At 34.0% G+C, this 20,967-nt stretch overlaps 1 protein-coding gene across 6 annotated transcripts in view; it reads right to left on the bottom strand.

Annotated features, from left to right (window-relative positions):
• Positions 1 to 20,967, bottom strand: part of LOC111050276 (protein sidekick) — a 186,198-nt gene that overhangs the window by 7,270 nt on the left and 157,961 nt on the right. The window contains exons 12-24 of one of the 6 annotated variants that reach the window (XR_005572372.1): positions 20,040 to 20,234; positions 18,569 to 18,747; positions 16,383 to 16,509; positions 15,969 to 16,100; positions 13,974 to 15,531; positions 13,284 to 13,499; positions 11,501 to 11,726; positions 10,172 to 10,339; positions 8,785 to 9,024; positions 7,477 to 7,822; positions 5,092 to 5,370; positions 2,669 to 2,735; positions 746 to 903 (exon numbers count right to left, since the gene is read on the bottom strand). Coding sequence is in view for 4 of the 6 variants with exons in the window: in XM_039437087.1 (XP_039293021.1) it covers positions 746 to 903; positions 2,715 to 2,735; positions 5,092 to 5,370; positions 7,477 to 7,822; positions 8,785 to 9,024; positions 10,172 to 10,339; positions 11,501 to 11,726; positions 13,284 to 13,499; positions 13,974 to 15,531; positions 15,969 to 16,100; positions 16,383 to 16,509; positions 18,569 to 18,747; positions 20,040 to 20,234 (3,845 nt within the window). In the remaining 2 variants the exon portion in view is untranslated. Of the gene's footprint in view, positions 1 to 745; positions 904 to 2,648; positions 2,736 to 5,091; positions 5,371 to 7,476; positions 7,823 to 8,784; positions 9,025 to 10,171; positions 10,340 to 11,500; positions 11,727 to 13,283; positions 13,500 to 13,973; positions 15,532 to 15,968; positions 16,101 to 16,382; positions 16,510 to 18,568; positions 18,748 to 20,039; positions 20,235 to 20,967 lie in introns of all 6 variants that reach the window. The other 5 variants (XR_005572371.1, XM_039437087.1, XM_039437088.1 and 2 more) reach the window with 5 other exon arrangements.

The raw sequence follows: 20,967 nt of genomic DNA, 5'->3' as shown, positions 1-20,967 counted from the left end.
AATTATTGGGTAGGTTCTTAATTTTAGCATGAATTGGGACTGTATCACATTAGTACACCACTGAGACACCAGCGGTGTTCGTGTGTAAAGCAATCTGGGACACAAGAAGGACACCACTAAGACAGATATAAGTGCCCCGAGTAAGACACAACAGCCTGGTATCCTGGATGGTTACACTTTGTAATGAGCACAATAACATCTAATGGGTGGCAAAGCCTGGCCTAATGTAATACATGCCTAATTCAGGTGAACCCTAACACCTGGTGTTACGGGCCTAATTTACGCTGAACACATATGAACCAACACATATTCAACTAGCCACACTGCAAACATCACAAAAATAAAGAAAAGTACAAAAGCAACACCTCTTCCACAATGTCATAAGTATATTTTTCACCTGAAGTGAAGTACCTTTATGATCAAGTGCACTAGTACTGTTGGAAATGAGCCTGGTGTACTTCAATGGATAGTAGGTTGGTTAAAAGTTTAGTAAATATCAACAACTGCAACTCGGTATTCCAAGTAGAAACTCATAGCATTTGACCTATTATTTGTATTTATATCTGTTGCATATCCATACTTTTTCAATGTTAAAATTAAACTTGAATTTTAAAGAACACTTTCATCCGATGATGACCAACAACAGGTCGAAACGATCGTCACTACCATAGTAAGTGCATTTTCACTTCAGAAGTGTTTTTTTAAAATTCAAGTTGTATTTATATGTTTAGTTAATTGTACTTACCACATCTTCTGAGTAGGCAGGACAGCTGATTCCGAACTTATTGTAAGCTATGAGCCGGAAATTGTAGGCTGTCGATGGAAGCAGGTTCTGATAGGAAACTGTGAACTCTTCTAACGGCCCGTTACTAGTTTTCGTTACTGTTGTCCATCTTGTGTCATCTAAAAATATCAAATTTTAAGAAATCTGAAAAAAAACTTGAAAGATCGAGAAATTTGGGAATAAAGAGATTTACAAATGTTGACATAAGGCTTATTGTCCTAATTTCAAACGGACATGAGTTGAATATCTAGAAAATATTATTGAAAAATGTATTATTTCAATAGTTTTAGAATGAGAGAAAAACACAGCAATAGACCAAGTGAATGTTGATAAAATTCTAAAAACTCTCAAATTATAAATTCTAATATTATTGTAAAGATTATCGGCATAAAATAATGATTTAGTTGTGTTGGAATCAAACCAAATTCAAGCCATTTGAATATAAATTTATAGCAGAAAATATGATGGTATAATGAAGAATGGCTTCTTGATGAGAATGAACACATGTTGCCAGTATAAAGTTACTTGTTTTGATTTTTTTCAAAGACGAACTCAGTCAAATTATTCTTATTTCACTTTTGATATTATCAAGTTATAATGGATTTCAACCAAATGATAGACTAGTTATATGTTTGTAATTGAACAAGAAATTGTTTTAGAATTAGTTGAAAAATAGCCAATATAGATATTCTTCAAGTTATCATAATATGTTCTAAGTCCAACAATCCAACAAAAGAAAAGGAATTATATCAGTAGTTTACCATGAATGTTGAACCAATACTCTACATACAAAATTTTAGTGCAAAATGTTAGATGCTCATCTAAATCTGTATTCTATTAAGCTAATGTCACTAGTAACGATCATTCGAATTTGAAACTGAATTCTGTTAACATTGGTTATCACCATTATCACATTGTGAAATTATAATATTAATCAAGTCATTTCAAAAATATTCTTACATAGAGAAAATGAATGTTGTATAACAAGGATGAATATTTTAGGGAATAGATTCTATAAAAAGAAATTTCTATAGACACTCTATGGAAACCTCTAGATATAGCCCTAAATTTTACCAAATTGTTTGCAATTTTTTCATTAAAATTTAGGTCTATTTCTAGTAAAAAATATTAGAGTTGGAAAGCATTTACTTAAATTATAATAAAGGTGATTTCTATTTTACCACGTGAAAAATGTTAGAATATTATTCTGTTAGATATTGATCGATTGCGACCTGAAAACTCTGACAACAGACCTGAGCCAGCCAGGTCACTCGACATTATTATTGGTGAATATAAGTCGGATCAATTCAAATTCAAATAATCCAAACTTTCTAAGAGACAGGTTAGTGAATTAGTTCAATTTGCAACACTAGTCTAAGGTTAGTATGGTCAGTTCAGACATTCAACAAAATAAAATAGACAAGATAAATGACAATCACTGATCAAGGCTGAAACAGTACAACAGTATTATCCCAAGTCAGAATTCTCTAGCCTAAGAGAGAATGTTGTCTCTTGGCATCTGAGAAATATGCGAAAAATTACAATTTGTTAGATTATTTTAAATATGAAGCTACACTATGAAACTTGATGAATTTCACATATTGGAATATCATATAATATGAATTGAGGATTAAAACCATAACCAAAATAAAAGCAACAGGATATTTTTCATATTTTTCGGGGATCTCATTCTATTTGAAGGATTGAAAACTAATCACATAAAAACTATTTGATTTATGTGGTATAACTAATGGGGTTCAAAACATATAAACACAAATAATATACAACATATAAACTCGCTAAGTCCATTTAGTTTGGAAACTTCTACTTTTCTGATATGAACAGAAAATACACAAATAATTACCCTAAGTAGGAAATACACACGCTTTAAGCACTCCCAAGCAGTAGGCATGAATGTGGATCAACTTACAAACTTGCCATTGTTCCATGACTGATAAAGAGAAAAAAAGAAACGAAAAAATTAATAAAAAATATATATATATTTATGAAGAAAACCTCCAAGAAAAATCATATGAGAAAGCCTCCATAAAGAATGGTAATATAATGGAGAAAACTCCAACAATTTCATTGAACAAAATATAAAAAGTGTAAATATTCTAGTTTTTACGATCGATTTGATCATTTATTCAGTCTCCTATTATATGAAGAAGTTCAACATTATTAACAAGAGATAAATTATTGAATAAGTGTAACTGTCTGTGAATATGTCTAGAATCCGATAAGTCAGTTGATGAAAACTAGAAATAATTAAAATGTACTGCTCTTGACATGTGATGTAAAATATCAGTATTCTCATTTTTAGCATAAACAATAACTTGTTTTCTCGTGAAAACTTCAATTAGGCCTATCCTAGAAGAATAGTGATTGAGTATTTTATGGGAATATGAAAAGTATAAGTTTTGATGAAATTGGTTAATGAATTTTCTTCTCATTGTGTAAAAATTCTCTGGGTCCTGTGTACCCATAACATGTTTAATAGCTGCTGTTGATATATGATATATGAGTTTCGAGTTGCAATACCATGAGCAGTGGTTAAAATTTGAAATATCATTAAATATAAAGCTTAGTTGAAGCTTTGGAAATATTCTACAACACTGTCTGAATAATATTGGTGTATGTCTACTGCAAATACATGAGTGGAAAGTGTAAATTTGTACCCGAGAAATGTATGTTTCATGCTTTTTAAATTATATTAATCACGAAAAGAGTACTGAAAATGAGAATATTCTCTCGAATATTACAGTCTGGACGATTCTTAGCACTCTATGGTAGAATAAATCTGATATCTCTCACTATAACTGAATGGCAACTAATATAGACATTTCTGTCAATAATGGCCGCCATCATGAATTTTTAATAATGATGACAATTTTCATTGTTTCAAACAGCAATATTCTTTATTCAGCTTGTTCTAACCAAGAGATTGAGACCATTTTTGCATGTCTTCATCATTAAGTAGTCATGGAAAAATCAATATTATATAGTTCTCGCTTGTTACCTCATGCTTATGGAAAAACGCACCACAAATCATGCAAGGTTTTCTTTGGAGGATGCTGGAGAAAATATTTATTGACGATTTATTATTAGCGCATGAAAACATCATTTTAAAGCTGAGAAAACCATCTAAATTTCATAGATTGAACATTTCCCTGTATCTCTTGCACAAAAGAAGCTATGATAGAATGAAATCTGAGAAAAATGAGGAAAAACAATTCTTGTTGGGTTTTGGAAGGTTATAAGTAGTAATAAAATATGTGTTTTAAGAGGAACATTTTAAAATATAAGAATTGCAGAGGAAGGTTATTCGAATATTTTCTTACAATAAACGGTGAAGTATCTTGAACGGTTATCAAAATACGAGCTATAAAAAAACCCTAAAAATGTTGGTGGCTATCTTGTTTTTGAGGGGTTTGCATGTGATTTCAAATTATCATCCTTGTGTTCCTCATTATACTAGTCCTGGCGAAGAAATTGAGACATCTCCCACGGTTCTTACCCAAAAATGACCAGCGCCCGAACTATATCCTACAGCTACGTTTAGGCCTACGGACCAGAGATGTCAACCAAATGTTTCTTTTAGCATTCGCTGCCCTAATCTATTTGAATAACTCAGAAACCGTTGGTTTAAAATTTACAAGAATAACATTTTTTAGTAAATTTAATTACCTATCGATTGGTACCTGATGGTCCAATCTTAAAAAATCAGGTACCAATTGATAGTAATTAAATTTACTAAAAAAGTTATTTGTAATTTTTTTTAAATCAACGGTTTCTGAGTTATTTAAGAATCAAAATTTTAAATGGCCGCCATTTTGTTTTATGACTTTGAAAAATTATCATAATTTTTTGTAGCTTTGTCTAGTTGTGAGATATATGATTATTTATGATGATATAAATGATTGTGCAAAGTTTCAATTTCGTATGTTTAACTATTATTTAGAAAAAAAGTGAAATAAGCAAAATGGCCACTGTGTGAGTAACTGAAGACTTTCGTACAATTTAAATATAATATTAAGATATGTTTCTTACCCAGGAACAAGGCCCTAGAGTATTGGTAGGGAGCTCATAACACCTGTATATAAGAGTGTATAAGCCAGTATATATTGTAATCTGCATAAATAAAGAATCAATCAGTTGTTTTGCGCCTAAGGTCTGTCGACACCTAGCACAGCACATAATAAAATCAATCAATATATTTATTGTTTAATGTATTACTAGTTAAGTGCTATATGTTCAATCAATATATTTATTGTTTAATGCATTACTAGTGAACGTGATGTGTTTACCTTTGCGTTTGCACTGAATGTAGTAGCCGAGAATGGGTCCCTTGCCGGATGCGCGGTTGAGCCAGTGCAGGTCGACACTGGACACCGTTTTGCCGACCACCAACTCCTTGGGCGTGGCGGGTGACCCCTCCTGCGGCCCCGTCGTCACGTTGCCTCTCACCGGAGGGCCACTGTCCACTGTCTGCGCGCGCACTGTGAATGTGTATGTCACCTCCTCTTCCAGCGTCTGGATCAGCAGGCTCGTTTCAGACACCTTCTGTTTCACTTGTTTGCTAAATTCTGTAAAGGAGTGACAATTGTTGGTTATAATATGATATAAAACTAGCTGGCCTGGCGAACTTCGCCAAATAGTTTAATGCATCTCATGACAAACTTTAGCTGGAGGCGCCTGACACCTGAGGAGGCGCGATGCGGCATTTTATTTATATAGATAATTTTCCAACTGCAAAATAAATAATTTACTAAAAATCAATTAATTCTGAACACCGAAGACAACACAATTATTCGAAACAAAGCAATGTCTTTAGAGCATGTAAGTCTTTAACCTGAGGCCACACTGCTGGATGGTTACACACATGGTTTTGTTTTTAGTCGGGGCGTTTAGAATAAAATACATGGGCGGTTATGGAGCAGCACACACTCTTGTCTACTAACTACCGACGGCTGTTGTATGACGCAATGATTATAACAGCTGATTTTTATTACTGTGTGTGGCCAGCTCACAAATCATCTCCCATACAGATTACATGTAAACTTTGAAGGACCGACCGTAGGAAAGAGTCCTGAAGTCGGATTAAAAATTTGATAGGCCATAAACCTGGTCCTGAACATAACGAACACAACTAAACAAAATCATCAAATTCGGTGCACAAATAAAAAATTTATTGAATGTCAAAATTTGAGGCTTGATTTTTATTTATATAGATGAATTAATCTATAAAATAATAGAGAAAATAATTGGCTTGTACATGTACGGGATAGGAAAATTATGTTTGACGCATCCTCACGTCTGAAAAACTGGCCTGATTAACTTGAAATTTTGCATATAGATTATTATATTTATATTAATTAACTTATTACCTAATTTATTTATTTATTTTATTTCATCCACTGACCTTCTACAAAAGGGGTAGCCTATATGGATTTGTCAAATTTATACCATAAGAAAATGTGTGCTATCCTCTTAAACCTCCAACTAAGGTTTGTGATATTCATTGATCTCCTCCACAAAATATGCACCAATTGACAGCAGCTCCCTTCTTAAATCTAAATTTCCTCCCTGATAATTCTTTCAGATGGTAACAGGTTTAAATTCGAATACCTGAGCTCCGTACACCTCGTTCATACATGCTACTCCGGTGCGCATCCTCTCTCAAGCTACTTCTGTACCTGGTCGAGTATTTATGAAATGCTTCACCTGTGTTAAATTCGTGAATATGTTTTTTGATGAAGCAGATTGTTTCAAAATATATATATATGCTTGGGAGTGGAAGAATTTCAAGATCTCTGAAGTAGGGCCGACAACTTTTTCTTATTGATTCCCCAATTATCACCTTAATATAAATTATTATTACAAACTTAATACAATGATTATCAATGTAATTTTGAACTTGAATTTTAAAAAACAATTATGGAGTGAAAATGCACTTACATGGGTAGTGACGATCGTTTCGACCTGTTGTTGGTCATCATCAGACTTACCAATGTAAGTGCATTTTCACTCCATAAATGTTTTAAAAATTCAAGTTTAAAATTACATTGATAATCATTGTATTGTGTTTGTAATAATAATTTATATAAAGGTGATAATTGGGGAATCAATAAGAAAAAGTTGTCGGCCCTACTTCAGAGATCTTGAAATTCTTCCACTCCCAAGCATATATATATATATATATATATATATATATATATATATATATATATATATATATATATATATTTTTTTTTTTTTTTTTTGAAACAATCTGCTTCATCAAAAAACATATTCACGAATTTAACACAGGTGAAGCATTTCATAGATACTCGACCAGGTACAGAAGTAGCTTGAGAGAGGATGCGCACTGGTGTAGCATGTATGAACGAGGTGTACGGAGCTCAGGTATTCGAATGTAAACCTGTTGCCATCTCACTTGAAAGAATTATCAGGGAGGAAATTTAGAGTTGAGAATGGAGCTGCTGTCAATTGGTGCATATTTAGTAGAGGAGCTAAGTTTAATTTTAATAAAAGTATGGATATGCAACAGAGTAATGTAATTTTCTCGAAATACACACTCTTACACTATATACATTTATAATCCTGTTACTATATATTTACAACTATATATATTTAGACTGGAATAAATACTTGAATACAGTATTTTTATTGAATTTGTGTACTGGACTCACTCTCATCCTGCTCAGCGGTCTCATAAGTGACGATATATCCGACCAGCTCTCCGTTGCGCTTCTTGGGCGGATCCCAGCTGACAAGCAGACTGGTCATGGTGATGTCAGTGAACCGCAGCTCGACCGGCGGCCCGGGCAGACCCTGCAATGTCTTCACCGTGATCGGCTCCGACCGCGGCCCGTCGCCGGCCGGGTTGAAGGCCAGCATCTGGATGCGGTAGCCCGTGTACTTGTCCAGGAACACCAGCGAGTGAGAGCTCGAAGTGGCCGGCACTACTTCCAGCTCCTCCTCTACCTTCTCGTCGGGGCCCAGTTGTTGTGGGAGGTCCGTCGCTAGGTAGAAGATCTGCAACCATAGAAACGATCAGTAACTAGCGGAAATAGCTAACAATTTAGACTTATAAAATGTTATCTAAATTTGGGAGAGAAATAGTACAAGGAGTATCCTTAGTTTTTCTCTCCCAATCAGTGCTTCTTTGTGAAAAATATAAAAAAAAAAATCGGTAATCGGTATTTTGAGAAGATGGTAAAATATAACCTGATGAAGTTCATAGCATCGTTTTGAAACGAAAAACATTTTTGAATATTTAAACATACTTCTAAAATGAATTAAATCGATCAGAAACAATTAAAAAAGGCCGAAATCAAATTTACAATCCAAAACAAACAAAAACATAATAAAATTTAGAAATATTTCTGGAATGAATGAAATCAATCACAAACAATCAAGAAAGATCAAACTTTGGACATAAACTATGAAGTATTAAGGCTAAAAAGACAAACTTTGAAGATAAACTGTAAAGTTTCAAGACCAAAAAGAGAAACACATTATTCAAAACAAACAAAAAACAAAATTTAATTTAAAAATATTTCTGAAATGAATGAATAACTGTGAACAATTTATTGTTCACAGTTAGAGTAACTTGATTTGAGTCTCAAAATAGAAGTAAAACGAAATTGATGAGGTAAGTTGGTATATAACCAACATATTTCATGATTTTGATAGTTTGGAAGCATACAATAGAGAAGTATCGGAGCCTCCTGTACCTTCCATTTAGAATTACCAGTACTCGATATATTGATTCTTAATCACAAATTTCAATGTATTGCCAGGTCTTGCAAGACCCATTGGTGCGTAAACTACATTTATATTAAAACAAATTTAAAAATTTAACTTGATCAGAACAGAGAATAAATACGTCGATGCGTAGAAAACTTTTAGAAACTAAGAGTAGAACTTATGTGTACAGGAGTATACGACAGGAACTTACGTATATACAGGAATGAATGAAAAAATAAATGACTCACTTTATAGCCGAGTAAATCACCGTTCTGCTGCTGCTGCTGGGGGGGCTCCCAGCGCAGACGCACCTCAGTGGGGGACACGGGTTCCCCCTGCACGTGACGTGGCTCCCCCGTCGGCACGGCCTCCCCCACGTAGACGGCCACCGGACGACTAGTCGGGCCGCTGCCCTGAGAGTTGAACGGCACCACCACTATCTCGTAGTTACGGTCACGTGTTAGGTCGTTCAGCACCACTTGATTGGTCTAAAAAAGTAATTAATACCGATTAAATCATTAATACGATTTTTTCAATAACAGAGCCAGCCTCGGTTGCACCAAAGCCTGTTAAATTTTAATTATAGTTCAATGCCACGATAACCAATGGCAATCACAGAAGACTTCTTTACGGAAAAGCCTTCTCTGATTGGTTCTCGTGACATTTAATCAAGATTATTATTTGAAACTTTTGTGGAACTAGACCTTATCAATAAAAACAGCAATAGAACAATGGAAGATTTGTGACGTTGGAGTGTGTGAGTCTAAAATGGAGAACAAAGTATTTAATAAAATCAAAATAATAAATATAATGAACTTGAAATTTGTTTTAATGTAGCAGAAATTATAATAATGGATAGAATTACAAGTAATAGAATAATACATTATCTATTGCAAACTTTAAATTATAGTGTTGAAAAATAAATAAAAATAATCAAATAGATCAAGTATAGTCTATGAAAATCTAGTTTGCAGTATTGCTCTTATGGAGTATAGTGTTACCAGATCTCACAGATCCAGAGAGCATGTGAGCTAATTGTGTAAGAGAAAGAGCGTAGACCTTGCTGATAGAATCAGCATAAAAACGGCAACAGTGTGCTCCTATCGTTCTATTGAAACAACATTGGTCATAAGCCCAGTGCTGCAAACTAAGGTTTGCACAGACCATGGAAAAATATCAAATTTCTATCACTTGAGAAGATAGAACTCTTAAAATAGCCTATTTTTGTACAACATAATAATGTTATCACACATTGATCAAGAATAGAACAATTAGTCGAAATACATTGACGAGATTGTGATTGAAAAATACTTTACAAATTTGGTAATTATTTGTGTTTGGAAAGATGGAAAACAGTGTAGGCTACTACAATACCGTATATTGAATAAGAAATAACTTCATATTAAATACATGAATTTGTTAATTCATTATAAAATACATTTCAACACTTGTATCTCGAAAGACTCAATATATTGAACCCCTTACTATTAAATAATATGGAGGGTAAAATGAATTCAAAATTCTTGCAAAATACTCTCAGAACGTTAATTTATCTTTCTAACTACATTATCACTTTGCAAACGTGACTTTTTGTTAGGACTAGGTTAAGACTAGAAAAACTTGGATTAAAAATACCTTAGTGCCCTGAACATCTTGCTTAGGCGTGGCTTGCAGAGAAATTGGGAAATCGGAAACCGGCTGGAAAACAATGCGATAGCCTCCAGTGGATTTGTCACCACTCCAGTACTCCGTCTCAATCGGTTCCCACGACACTTGCACGCTCGTCGTTGTGATCGGAACAACCTGAATCAAAAACACACATATTTCATAAATGGTCAAAGTAATGTGATGAGAATCTCATTTGTATAACAAGTTTCTTTGTAGTTGATCATTACAGATATTCATTCAATAGCAATAACTATAGTCTTGAAAATAGCAACATGAAAAACAAAAAAATTTCATGAATGTTTGAAGAGTCTCATGAGTCTCATTTCTATGTTGAGTTTATTTGTTGTTTGTTGTCGATTTTCAATATTAAAGAGCTATAGAGTCTATGAAACCTGAATGAAAAACATAGATATCTCATTTCTAATAGAGGTTCAAAGATGTTATGATAGTCTCATTCCTATGAGTTTATTTGTCGTTGAAAATTGGAAATAAGTAAATTGAAGAACCAGAATTGATTAATGATACAGAAAAATAGAGTATGGTAATTACGGTTCATGCAAATATTTATTTTTCGCAAAACAACCATCACAAAAAGGAGTGTCCTTGCGGAGAACGGGTTCATACTAGTCCAAAATAGAACATCAATAACCACTTTGCCAAAATGAAGCTAGAGCTTGAGGAAGGCAATGTAATAAATTATTTGAACTGTTTCCTAAAAAGGTCAAGACAAGTTATGGAAAATTGCCTGTTTTTTTCTAAATCAATATTTAGAAAATGCTTCAACTTATTTAGAAACTTACTTCAACCAATAAAAATTTATGAATGAATACTGTAATAGACAATAGTGAATACCAATAATACATTTTTATTGAATCAAGGATAATTATAATGTATGTAGTGTTTTGTTTCAATGTGGAAATTAGTGAAGATTTGAAAAGTTTCACATAACCTTTATTTGGACAATTTATTTTATGAAATTGGGATAAAAAGAAGATTTGGACTGTAGTCTGTTTCTTTGTCCTCAAGTTGATTGTGAATGATAAATAAATGAATAATTATAAATTTTATTTCTCAGCAAAAATATGCACAAAAACATAGAAATTTATACAAAAGGGAGGAAAGACACTCCCGAGACCTTTCTAAGTGGGAGATGCCATCAAAGTCCAATATCTTCAATTATTTTAGTTGTAAAAAAAAAATAAGTATGATAAATAGAACACAAACTATGCTAGCAACAGAACTTAGGGTAAGGTTGAAATTGATTAAAAAGAGAAGAATGAATAAATTGTAAGTTACCTTGACTCCAGACACAGGTTTGCTAGGAGCAGCGGGCAGAGTCCTGACGTTGGGCGACTCAGTGCTCCAGCCTGAAGGGCCAATGTCGTTGACGGCCTGGATGCGGAAGCGATAGCTGGTGAACGGCTTGAGGCCGGTTGCTGTGTAGGAGGTCACCTGCGGGTCCACACGCTCACTGATCGCCTGCCACGGGCCTAGGCCTTCTGCTAATTGCACTTGGTAATACCTGTTCAATCACACATCAAAATTAAATGAAAATCATCCACTTCCTTTTTTTATTCTAATAACAAAATGTTTCGACTCATTAGAACCAGTTACCACTGAAAACGTTTTGTATTGCTGTTGATAAATGACTCAAGTCTGAAGCTTTGTATTCTGTTAATGAGTACCTGGAATATTTCAATATGTATGTAAATTTGATCGTTTGATATAGCCTATCTTGTGATATTTTACCTATAAAATTATTGATTCTTGAACCAAATTCAAACTTATAAATATAAATTATTACAAATGTTCTCCATTTATTTTTAGATACTCAAATTATACTACTAAAAAAGAGCTACATAATAATTTAATATAATACGAGTGGAATCACTAGTTCTAGTACCCTTTCATTTTCTCTGTCATCAAATAAAATGAAATGTAGGCTACTAGTGATTCTATTGTAACAGAATAATATTACAGTGAGGTACTCATTGACAATTAAAAGTATTGACAGGTACTATTACTACCTATGTTTTACAAGAATCACAAGTACCACAATTATTGCAAGGGGTGCTTCAAAAGAAAAAGCAATCCGGAAACTGATTAAAACATCATTACAAATGTATATATTGACAATTAAAAGTATTGACAAGTACTATCACTACAAAAGTGTTGATTGTGGCATCAAAACTGTCAACTTTGTTAAGGATGCAATTTAAAGTAATCATTTTGGAATGGATTGATTGTTTGATTTTACCATATATATTATTTTAATTTATTTTAAAATTATTGATTGATTGAATTTTTACAAAAATTACAAGTACAGTACCACAATCACTACAAAGAGTGATTTAGAGTTATTCTCTAATGATTGAGTGATTTAGAGTGACAAAGAGTTATGCTCTATGAGAACATAAAAACCAAACACTAATTGTTTTTATATTGCAATTCAAATCCAATCATTATTATATACTTAAAACAAAAAGATATTACAACCAGTACTTTCAGTACTCTGCTTTCTCTAGCAGGCCTATTGTTGTTTGAAATGAAATATTCTTCATTAGGTAAAGACTCAAGAGTATTCTCTACCGTTCAACATTGAATTCTTTTACTAGTGTACCCACTCTCTTCAAGACACACACTAAAGAGATAATAAGGATATTCTCGGAGGATGAGAGTTTACTTCTAAGTTTCAAACTCTTTAAGGATTTGATAATTACAATCATTTCTGAATAGTAAACAACTTTTTACTTAAAATGATGATTTTCTCACTTTACGAATTAGGTCGTGAAAAAATTTATAAATAATAGATCAAATAATAGTCCATTTCTCACATAAAAGGACAATATTATAAATGAATAATTTCTCAATAATAGATTGACTAGATTCAAATCAAATGAAATTTTACATGATAACTTATTTAAAGAACCATATCTTCACTTCAATGATTGAATAATTATTATAATAATTACTAAATAATAGATCCATTCAATTACCTAATAACCAATTCAAAGAACCATATCTTCATTTCAAAGATTGAATAATTACAATAATTTGTAAATAATAGTTGATTAGTTACCTGAGAGGAGCATATCCGTCACTGCCGGGGGTCCAGCTGAAGGTGATGTGATGCGCCTGCACCTGACTGCGCGACAGCTGGGGCACAGAGGGCGGCTGGGGGGTGTCCCTGTTGTTGGTGGTGTAGACCAGTGCGGTGGCCGTCTTGCCCCAGCCGAGTCGCGCCTGCGCCGTCACCGAGAACAGGTAGTACTGCTCCGATTCCAAGTCCATTGCTCTGCAAAAAAAACAAACACAATTAAAATGAGCTACGATTTCAAGTCCATTGCTCTACAAATGGAACAAAAACCATTAAAATGAAACTTTTTAAAATTTTAGAAAATTTAAAGCAGTTGAAAGTTTTTAATCGCAGTGGATAAAATATTCATCGGAATTTAATGAGGAAATTTCAAAAAGATTGATTTGATTCGTTTAAGTAATTCACTGTAGTTTCAGTCATTCTATATTGTACAGAGTTAAAATCTTACGAAATAAAACAGGTGATATTTACTCACAGTCAAAAATCAGGAATTGGAAGGATTCAAAACTCAATGTAATATACGTGTTTTTGTCTTTGGATTAATTAAATAGAATTGTTCAATCATTCCAGTCTACATTTGAATTAAGTAGCAAGTTTTAATATATTTTTTTGAATTTCCAAAAACTAAATCTCTATATTACGAAGTGCAGTAGAATTTTCAGATAGAAATACCTATAAGTTCTCGATGACGGAGGGAATTCCCTTGAAAAGTTCATACTGCCAACCGCATGCAGCCTGTAGGTGACTCTGTAGGCCAGAATCTCACCATTAGGCTCGTCGGGCACATCCCAGATGATACGCGCTGTCGTCGACGATACGTCCGGAAATGATACGTTACTCGGAGGCCCCGGAACATCTTCGAAAGTCTGCACTCTGATTGGTGGTGAACTTAGGGCACCGTCTCCCAGCCTTGTGTAGGCCAGTACTTGAATACTGTACACTACATATTTACGTAGCTCTGTCAACGTAGTTGTGAATGTGGTGTTTGATGGGATATCCTTGACCTGCACAGGATGGGGTGAGCGGGGTCCCATTCCGTAGAACACTTTGAACCCCTCAATCTGTCCGTTACGGTGTTCCTGAGGGACGTCTCCCCATTTCACTAGAATCGTAGTGGAGGAGGTCGCGTTAGCTTCCACGTTCATCGGTCCAAAACTCGGAACAGACTCCCTGGTTCTTTCAATAGCTACCGGACTCGGCCTAGAGCTTCCCACATCGTTGAAAGCGGTTACAGTTATCTCATACTGGGCGAACTCTTCTAAGTTATCGAGAATGTGGGAGTTAGCCGTGGAGTCTTCGATTGTAACACTATGCGCACGACCGTTGACTTCCTTACAGGAGATATTGTAGCCTCTAGGGTTGCCGAACCAGTCTGAAGCTTGTAACGGAATCCACCTAACTCTCAACTCATTAGCACTCATGGCGCGCACAGTTACATTACGAGGAGGGTGTGAAGGTGGCGCCTGTATAGTTTGGAACTCCTTGGTGGGGTCGGAAGGTTGCGAGGGTCCCACCACATTACAAGCCACCAACCGTAACCTGTACATTGTAAACGGCACTAAACCCACAACAGTTAACGTGGTCGCTTCAGGGTTTGACTCTTCAAAAATCGTGAACCACGTCGAGTTTCGTTTAGTTTGCGCTTCAACGGTCCACTTCGATATCGACGAATTCCCGTCGAAACCCGGTGTGAACTGTAAAACAACTGAGAACGCCTCAATGTTAGTCACTGCTAGCTTTGTGGGGGGAAGTGGCAACACAGGTTCAACCCCCGATTGAATGATCGCGATACGTGAAGGACCCGTACCGATTCTAGTCCACGCGCTAACTTCAAACCTGTAATGAGTCGTAGCTTGTAGGTTGTTCACCTTCAAGGATAACGTTTCAGCAGTAAGATTCTCCGATTTGATAGTGTCCGTTTTGTCTTTGATCATGTAGATCAACGTGTAACCTAACAGAACCCCGTTGGTTTGCAAGGGTGGCGTCCAGACCACTTTGACGGCGCGGTCGGAGATTTCGTCGAACTGCAGACTGGCCACCTGGTCTGGGACGTCCTCTTCGGTGCGGACGGACACCATGTCACTCTGGAGGCCGTCTCCCGGGTCCGTAAAGCAGAGCACGGTAATGTTGTACTCGGTGAACTTGTCCAGTTTGGTCATGTAGGCGCTCTGCTGAGCCAGCGGGTCGAACAGGCTGGGTGGCACTGTCATCAGGCGGGCCACTTTGTTACCTGTAAAAGGAATCAGCCGATATTAGAATTAGAGATCCAGGATGGTATTGAGGTAAATATGTGAGAAATATTGAAGAATGAGAAGGTATCAAATTAGATACCGGAGGTGATATTAAGTAGGATAAATAAGGGATATTGAAGCTGGAAATTTGGAAAGAAGAGCTTTATGCAAACATAAAACGTATTCTTGAAGTACAGTAGTACATTTCAAATATGAATTTGTAGATAGTTTTTGGAATTGACTGGATGAATTTATTATAAAATATATTCTCAGTCATGAAATTTGAATTTGAAGGAAGTTTTTGTGAGTGAAATACATTTCATTCAATCAAGTTTGTGGCATGAATATTGATGTTTCATTCAATTGGAGTACATGTTTTCAGAGTAATAAGTGTAAAGTATTTTTTCTTTGTACAGATGTTATGTAAGTGACTTACCTTTATAAGCCTGCAGCTTGTATCCCTGGTTGATTCCGTTTATTTTCTGAGGATGAGGAGGCTTCCACCAAACTTGCACTGCAGTCGAGTTGACTGATATTGCTCTCACACCAGTAGGAGCTGCTTCTGGCACTAAAAACACACAAAACAATATAGCAATTAAAACCCGGTTCTTGAAACAAACAATAATTATATTATGAATGATCTACAAAAAAGTACAATCAAGATAATCAATCAATAATCAGATGAAAAGATTTTATTTTTGTGAGAAATATCAAACACATGGTAGATAAAGTTCAAGGCAGATTTCTGAAAAAGTTTGAATGTAGATTAATAAATTTTATAGTATATTGTAGATTGAAATAGTAATTACAGACTGAAAAAAAATTGACTCTGATAAAAATTAAATCTTACCTCCTTCCTTAGTTTTTATCTTTATTCCATCACTGAAGACTCCAACACCCTCTTTATTGAATGCGGCAATCTGTAGTACATAGTCCTTCCAGGTAATAAGCTCTTGGATAAGATAGTTCTTCTGTGCCTGGAATTACGTTAAAACGTTAGAAATGCATTAAATTACAAAAATACAATTATTCGTATAAAAATAAAATATTGGGGCACCGATCTTCGCTTATTATTTTTATTTATTGATAAAGAGAACACAATTCTCTAAAATGATCGTGTTTATATTTTACAGCTGGCTATACGTCATTGAATTATCCTTTTAATGTCGTTCAGCGAGTTTTTTACCAAGGATGAGACCTAGAAGTGCAATCGAATTTGTATATCATAAACCTACTATGTTCAAAATTGCGTGATAATCGTAAAGCCGTGTCCACACTCAACAAATGTTCGACAAACATGAATGTTGAAAAAGTTTGGGCAAATTTCATTATGTTTGACAAACAATGTTTGCCCGTGGCCAGTGTGGAAGCGTCACCAAACAAAATATTTTGTTAGTGAGAAGAACAGGTTTTATGTTTTACAGCTATCAACACTGAAAATGTTTGGAAAAACAGTAATTTTTTTATGACAAACAATGATTGTCCAAACTTTTTAAAATGTTTGTCCCTGAGCTCCTCAACAAACATGTTTGCCGAGCATGTTTGTCGAACATTTGTTCAGTGTGGACACGGCTTTAGAGCCGTTTTCGAGATCCGTTGGACATAAATAACCATAAATAAATATGAATAACCAAATACAAAAATATATACAGAAATTGCTCGCTTAATATAATAGGATAATAAAGAAAATATTATAAGAATTAGAGTAGAATTATAAATTGATTATAGGAAAATTATATAATAGAAATTATTTTTTTTTCAAAAGTTTGTGTTACATTTTTCAAAAATACACGATTATGGAATACAATATAGCAACATGAAATGAAATAGACTAAATATGAAATAACACACTTCAAAGAATGAAATGTGTTAAATTCATATCTAATATTAGTAGGCCGTCGATATAAGTATTAGTAAGGTAAACAAAGGTCACATAAATTACACTAGATTACAATATAGTGAGTACTGATGCATTTCATGGCAAAACACCTCTGGCTAGCATGTAGTCTTTAACCATGGAACTTACTAGAATGATAAAAGTGTAGTATGAACAGTTGAAATAGTCTTAGTTGAATTAGTCTAATAGTTGAGAGTCTATTATAGAATGGTGAAGTATTTCAGTGCTAAATCTTCAATTTCAATTGATTTTTGTGTACAAATGGGTGCTAAAATGATGGGTGATTATTACTAAATAGATTGATTGGGAGACTATACGTTCTAACGCCTAGAAGACAATGTTAGTTCTAGAAGAAGGTTCACACAGATTGATTAGCAAACAGCTTACCCTTGAATACCAACTCTGCTGTGATAGCATAAATAAGGAAATATTTATGGAATACAACCAAGTATTAAATCATCATGACAATTGATAAGCATGTAAGAGAATATACAATTGAGAATACAAAACTAAGTATTAAATCATAATGGTAATTGATAAGTACGAGAGTACATATAAAATTCATAACAGGGATTTAATAAGACCTAAAATATTGGTAATTATCGGAAGTTAACATGCAAATACTAGATTATTAACAACTAGAGACTTGAATGATGAACTGGAGGGTTAATATACAATCAGAAATAAAAAAATCATGTTGTACTTCCATAATGCTTGTTCTACTGGAAACAGTTCAAATAAAAATAAGATTATTTTACTGAGAAGCCAAGTAAAGAATAATTTTATTTTGAATTGAGGTTTATGCGAAGGTGAGATTCGCCAAATGGAAATTCATGAAAGTTGAAGAGCATAGCAGATAAAATAATCAAAAATAGTTTCGGTTGAAACACTAATATTAAAATTATAGATAAATATCAAATTTTCTTAGGTCTGTTTTGTTGTAATAGTTGTGATTGTTTTTCAAGTTACTATTGTAGTCATGAATTGATCAATAGAAGAATAATAAGTTTTGGACAATAGACTGTTTTTTTCTTTTCCGACTATTGTATTGTTTGCTCTATCCAATAAATGAATACATATTCAAAGAATAAACACACGAAAACACCGATAAAAATTTATATCAAAGCCATAGAACTTACTTCGTTAGCAATTTTCTGTGTGGTCCAAGGACTGTCATTGTAGCCAAAGAGCCGATAACGTATGACGTAGCCAAGTATCTGGCCATTCCTATGCTCTTCCAAGGGAGGTTGCCATTGAGTGATGATTTCTGACGACGATCTTGCGGAGCCAGCGAAACCGATTGGAGGGCCCGATGGAGCTGTAAATTTTGCATGTTTTGATTTGATGAGACTCTTTTTTCGGATTAGTTTTTTTATAAAGTAATAGTAATAGTGATTTAGTAATTAGTAAAGTAATTTAGTAATAATATAGTAATTTTATAGAGATTTAATATATTTTTATAAAATAATAGTGATTTTGAATAAAATATTTGGTAGAAGCCAGTAGCCAGAACAGGCTAGGATTGAACAATTTTCCTCACTTTCATTAATCGTAGTTTAAATCACCTAGCTTGTGGTGAACATAGAGAATAAAAGTTTAGCATTAAAATTATTATAAACTAGTTAGATAATTCGAACATAATATGTACAAGCAAAATCCAGTGCCCTATATAGATAGTATTCAAACACTTTCAGTATTGTTTTGTGAACAGTCTAATTATTAAGAAGAACATAAACTAGAGGCATTCAGAATTGAAGAAGAAGAATTGAAAATATTGGCCTAGTTCTGATGATATTTGGATACAATAAAGGTAACTAATTTTTGTGATAAGGGTGACACACCTAGACGCCCAGTCTAGTCTATGATAATCAATGAATTAAACTATTTAATAAATTTTACAAATTGGGAGCTCAACAATATGAAGAAGGAAAGCAGAAAAACAAGAAGGAGACGAATCAGAGAAAGTAGGAGGAGATAAAAGAGAAAAAGAGACGATAAATAGGAAGGGAAGAGCGGGGAGAAAAATAAGGAGGGGAAAAGGAAAAGAAGAAGAATCATCAATATAAGAAGGAAAAGAACGTTAAGGAGAAGGAGCAGAGAAACGATTAGGAAAAGAATAAGAAGTAGTAACGATGGATAAGAACGAAAAGAGGAAAGAAAAGTTAAAACTTTAAATAAACTATTCAAGTGAATTTTTGTGTATATATAATAAGGATTGACTATTATTTTTCTTCAAATCAAATCAAATTTATTCACCAATTAACAACAGTTTTACAAGAAAATAAATAAATATTTTGTTGTTGAATAATTGGCGTGACTAGAAGGAGAAATCTTGTGCTCTAGCCACGAGTTCAAAACATTCCTTACCTATATTTTAACATGATTTTAGAATTAATACAGCTCTTTATAATATAATCCAGACCAGTACAATACAGATAGACAAATAAAAAAAAAAATCATATACTTAATCATATTATAATATAACCAAGATACTTCTTAACTTTGTATTAAAGGTTATTACTTTTATTATGGCGAAATAAAATTTGATTTGATTTTGAACAAGTCGAAATATTATTAATTGGTGAAAAACAAATAGCTGGCACAACTTACGTTCCTGCGGCAGTTGTATGACATTGCTGGGGTCGGAAGGCGTGCCTTCGCCGACACTGTTGACGGCACTGACACGGAACTGATAGGCCGACGCCGCCTTGAGGCTGCTGAGAACGATAGACCTCGCTTCGGCCGCCACGTCGCTCAGCTCCGTCACCCAGTTGGACAGCTGATCGGGGATTGGCCCTGTAAACTCTGAACATACAACCCACTGCGACATTAGAGAAAGGCATGCCATGCTCACAGGCAGAGAGACTAAGAGACAGACAACATAGCCAGCTACTAACCCACGCTACAGAAATATTCGTAAAGATGTTCGTGTGCAAATGTGAATAGGAAGATTATTGAGATTTTTCAAGATTATTATAAATAAGTTTGAAGATTATTATATTATATAAATGTTTGTAATATTATGTTTTGGAAGATTCTTGATGAAAATTATTATAATCATGTTCGAAGATTATTTATAAAGATGTTTTTTGTACTATCATGTTTTGGAAATTTTTGTTTCGGGGAGGCGGAAATTGAATTAGAAAATATAAACAAATTTACTTGAGAATTTTCATTAATTGAAAGATTCTTGTTGAAAATTATACAATAATTGAAGATTATTTATTTATAAAGATGTTTCTTTGTACTAAAAAATGTTGTTTAGGGGAAGAGGTCATTGAATTATTAGTTATTTTTGAACCAATTCAGACATTTAAACAAAACAATTCAATAAAATTAATAGAACTTATAAAAAGGGTACTTGAGAATTTTTCTAATTCATTCTAAAAAGATCTATCCAATAAAGTAAATTCGTATGACTTTTGTTGGCAGGGAGACCCTAGCGGGAAGGTCCCACCTCGCCTGAATATATAATTAAAGCAGTCAATGGGCCTTACGACTGCCATACTTCATTCAGGACAACAATTTTATTATTATT

The sequence above is a fragment of the Nilaparvata lugens genome, chromosome 10, assembly GCF_014356525.2.
Source record: "Nilaparvata lugens isolate BPH chromosome 10, ASM1435652v1, whole genome shotgun sequence".
Taxonomy (NCBI): domain Eukaryota; kingdom Metazoa; phylum Arthropoda; class Insecta; order Hemiptera; family Delphacidae; genus Nilaparvata; species Nilaparvata lugens.
This window is presented reverse-complemented; position numbering and strand designations above follow the sequence as displayed.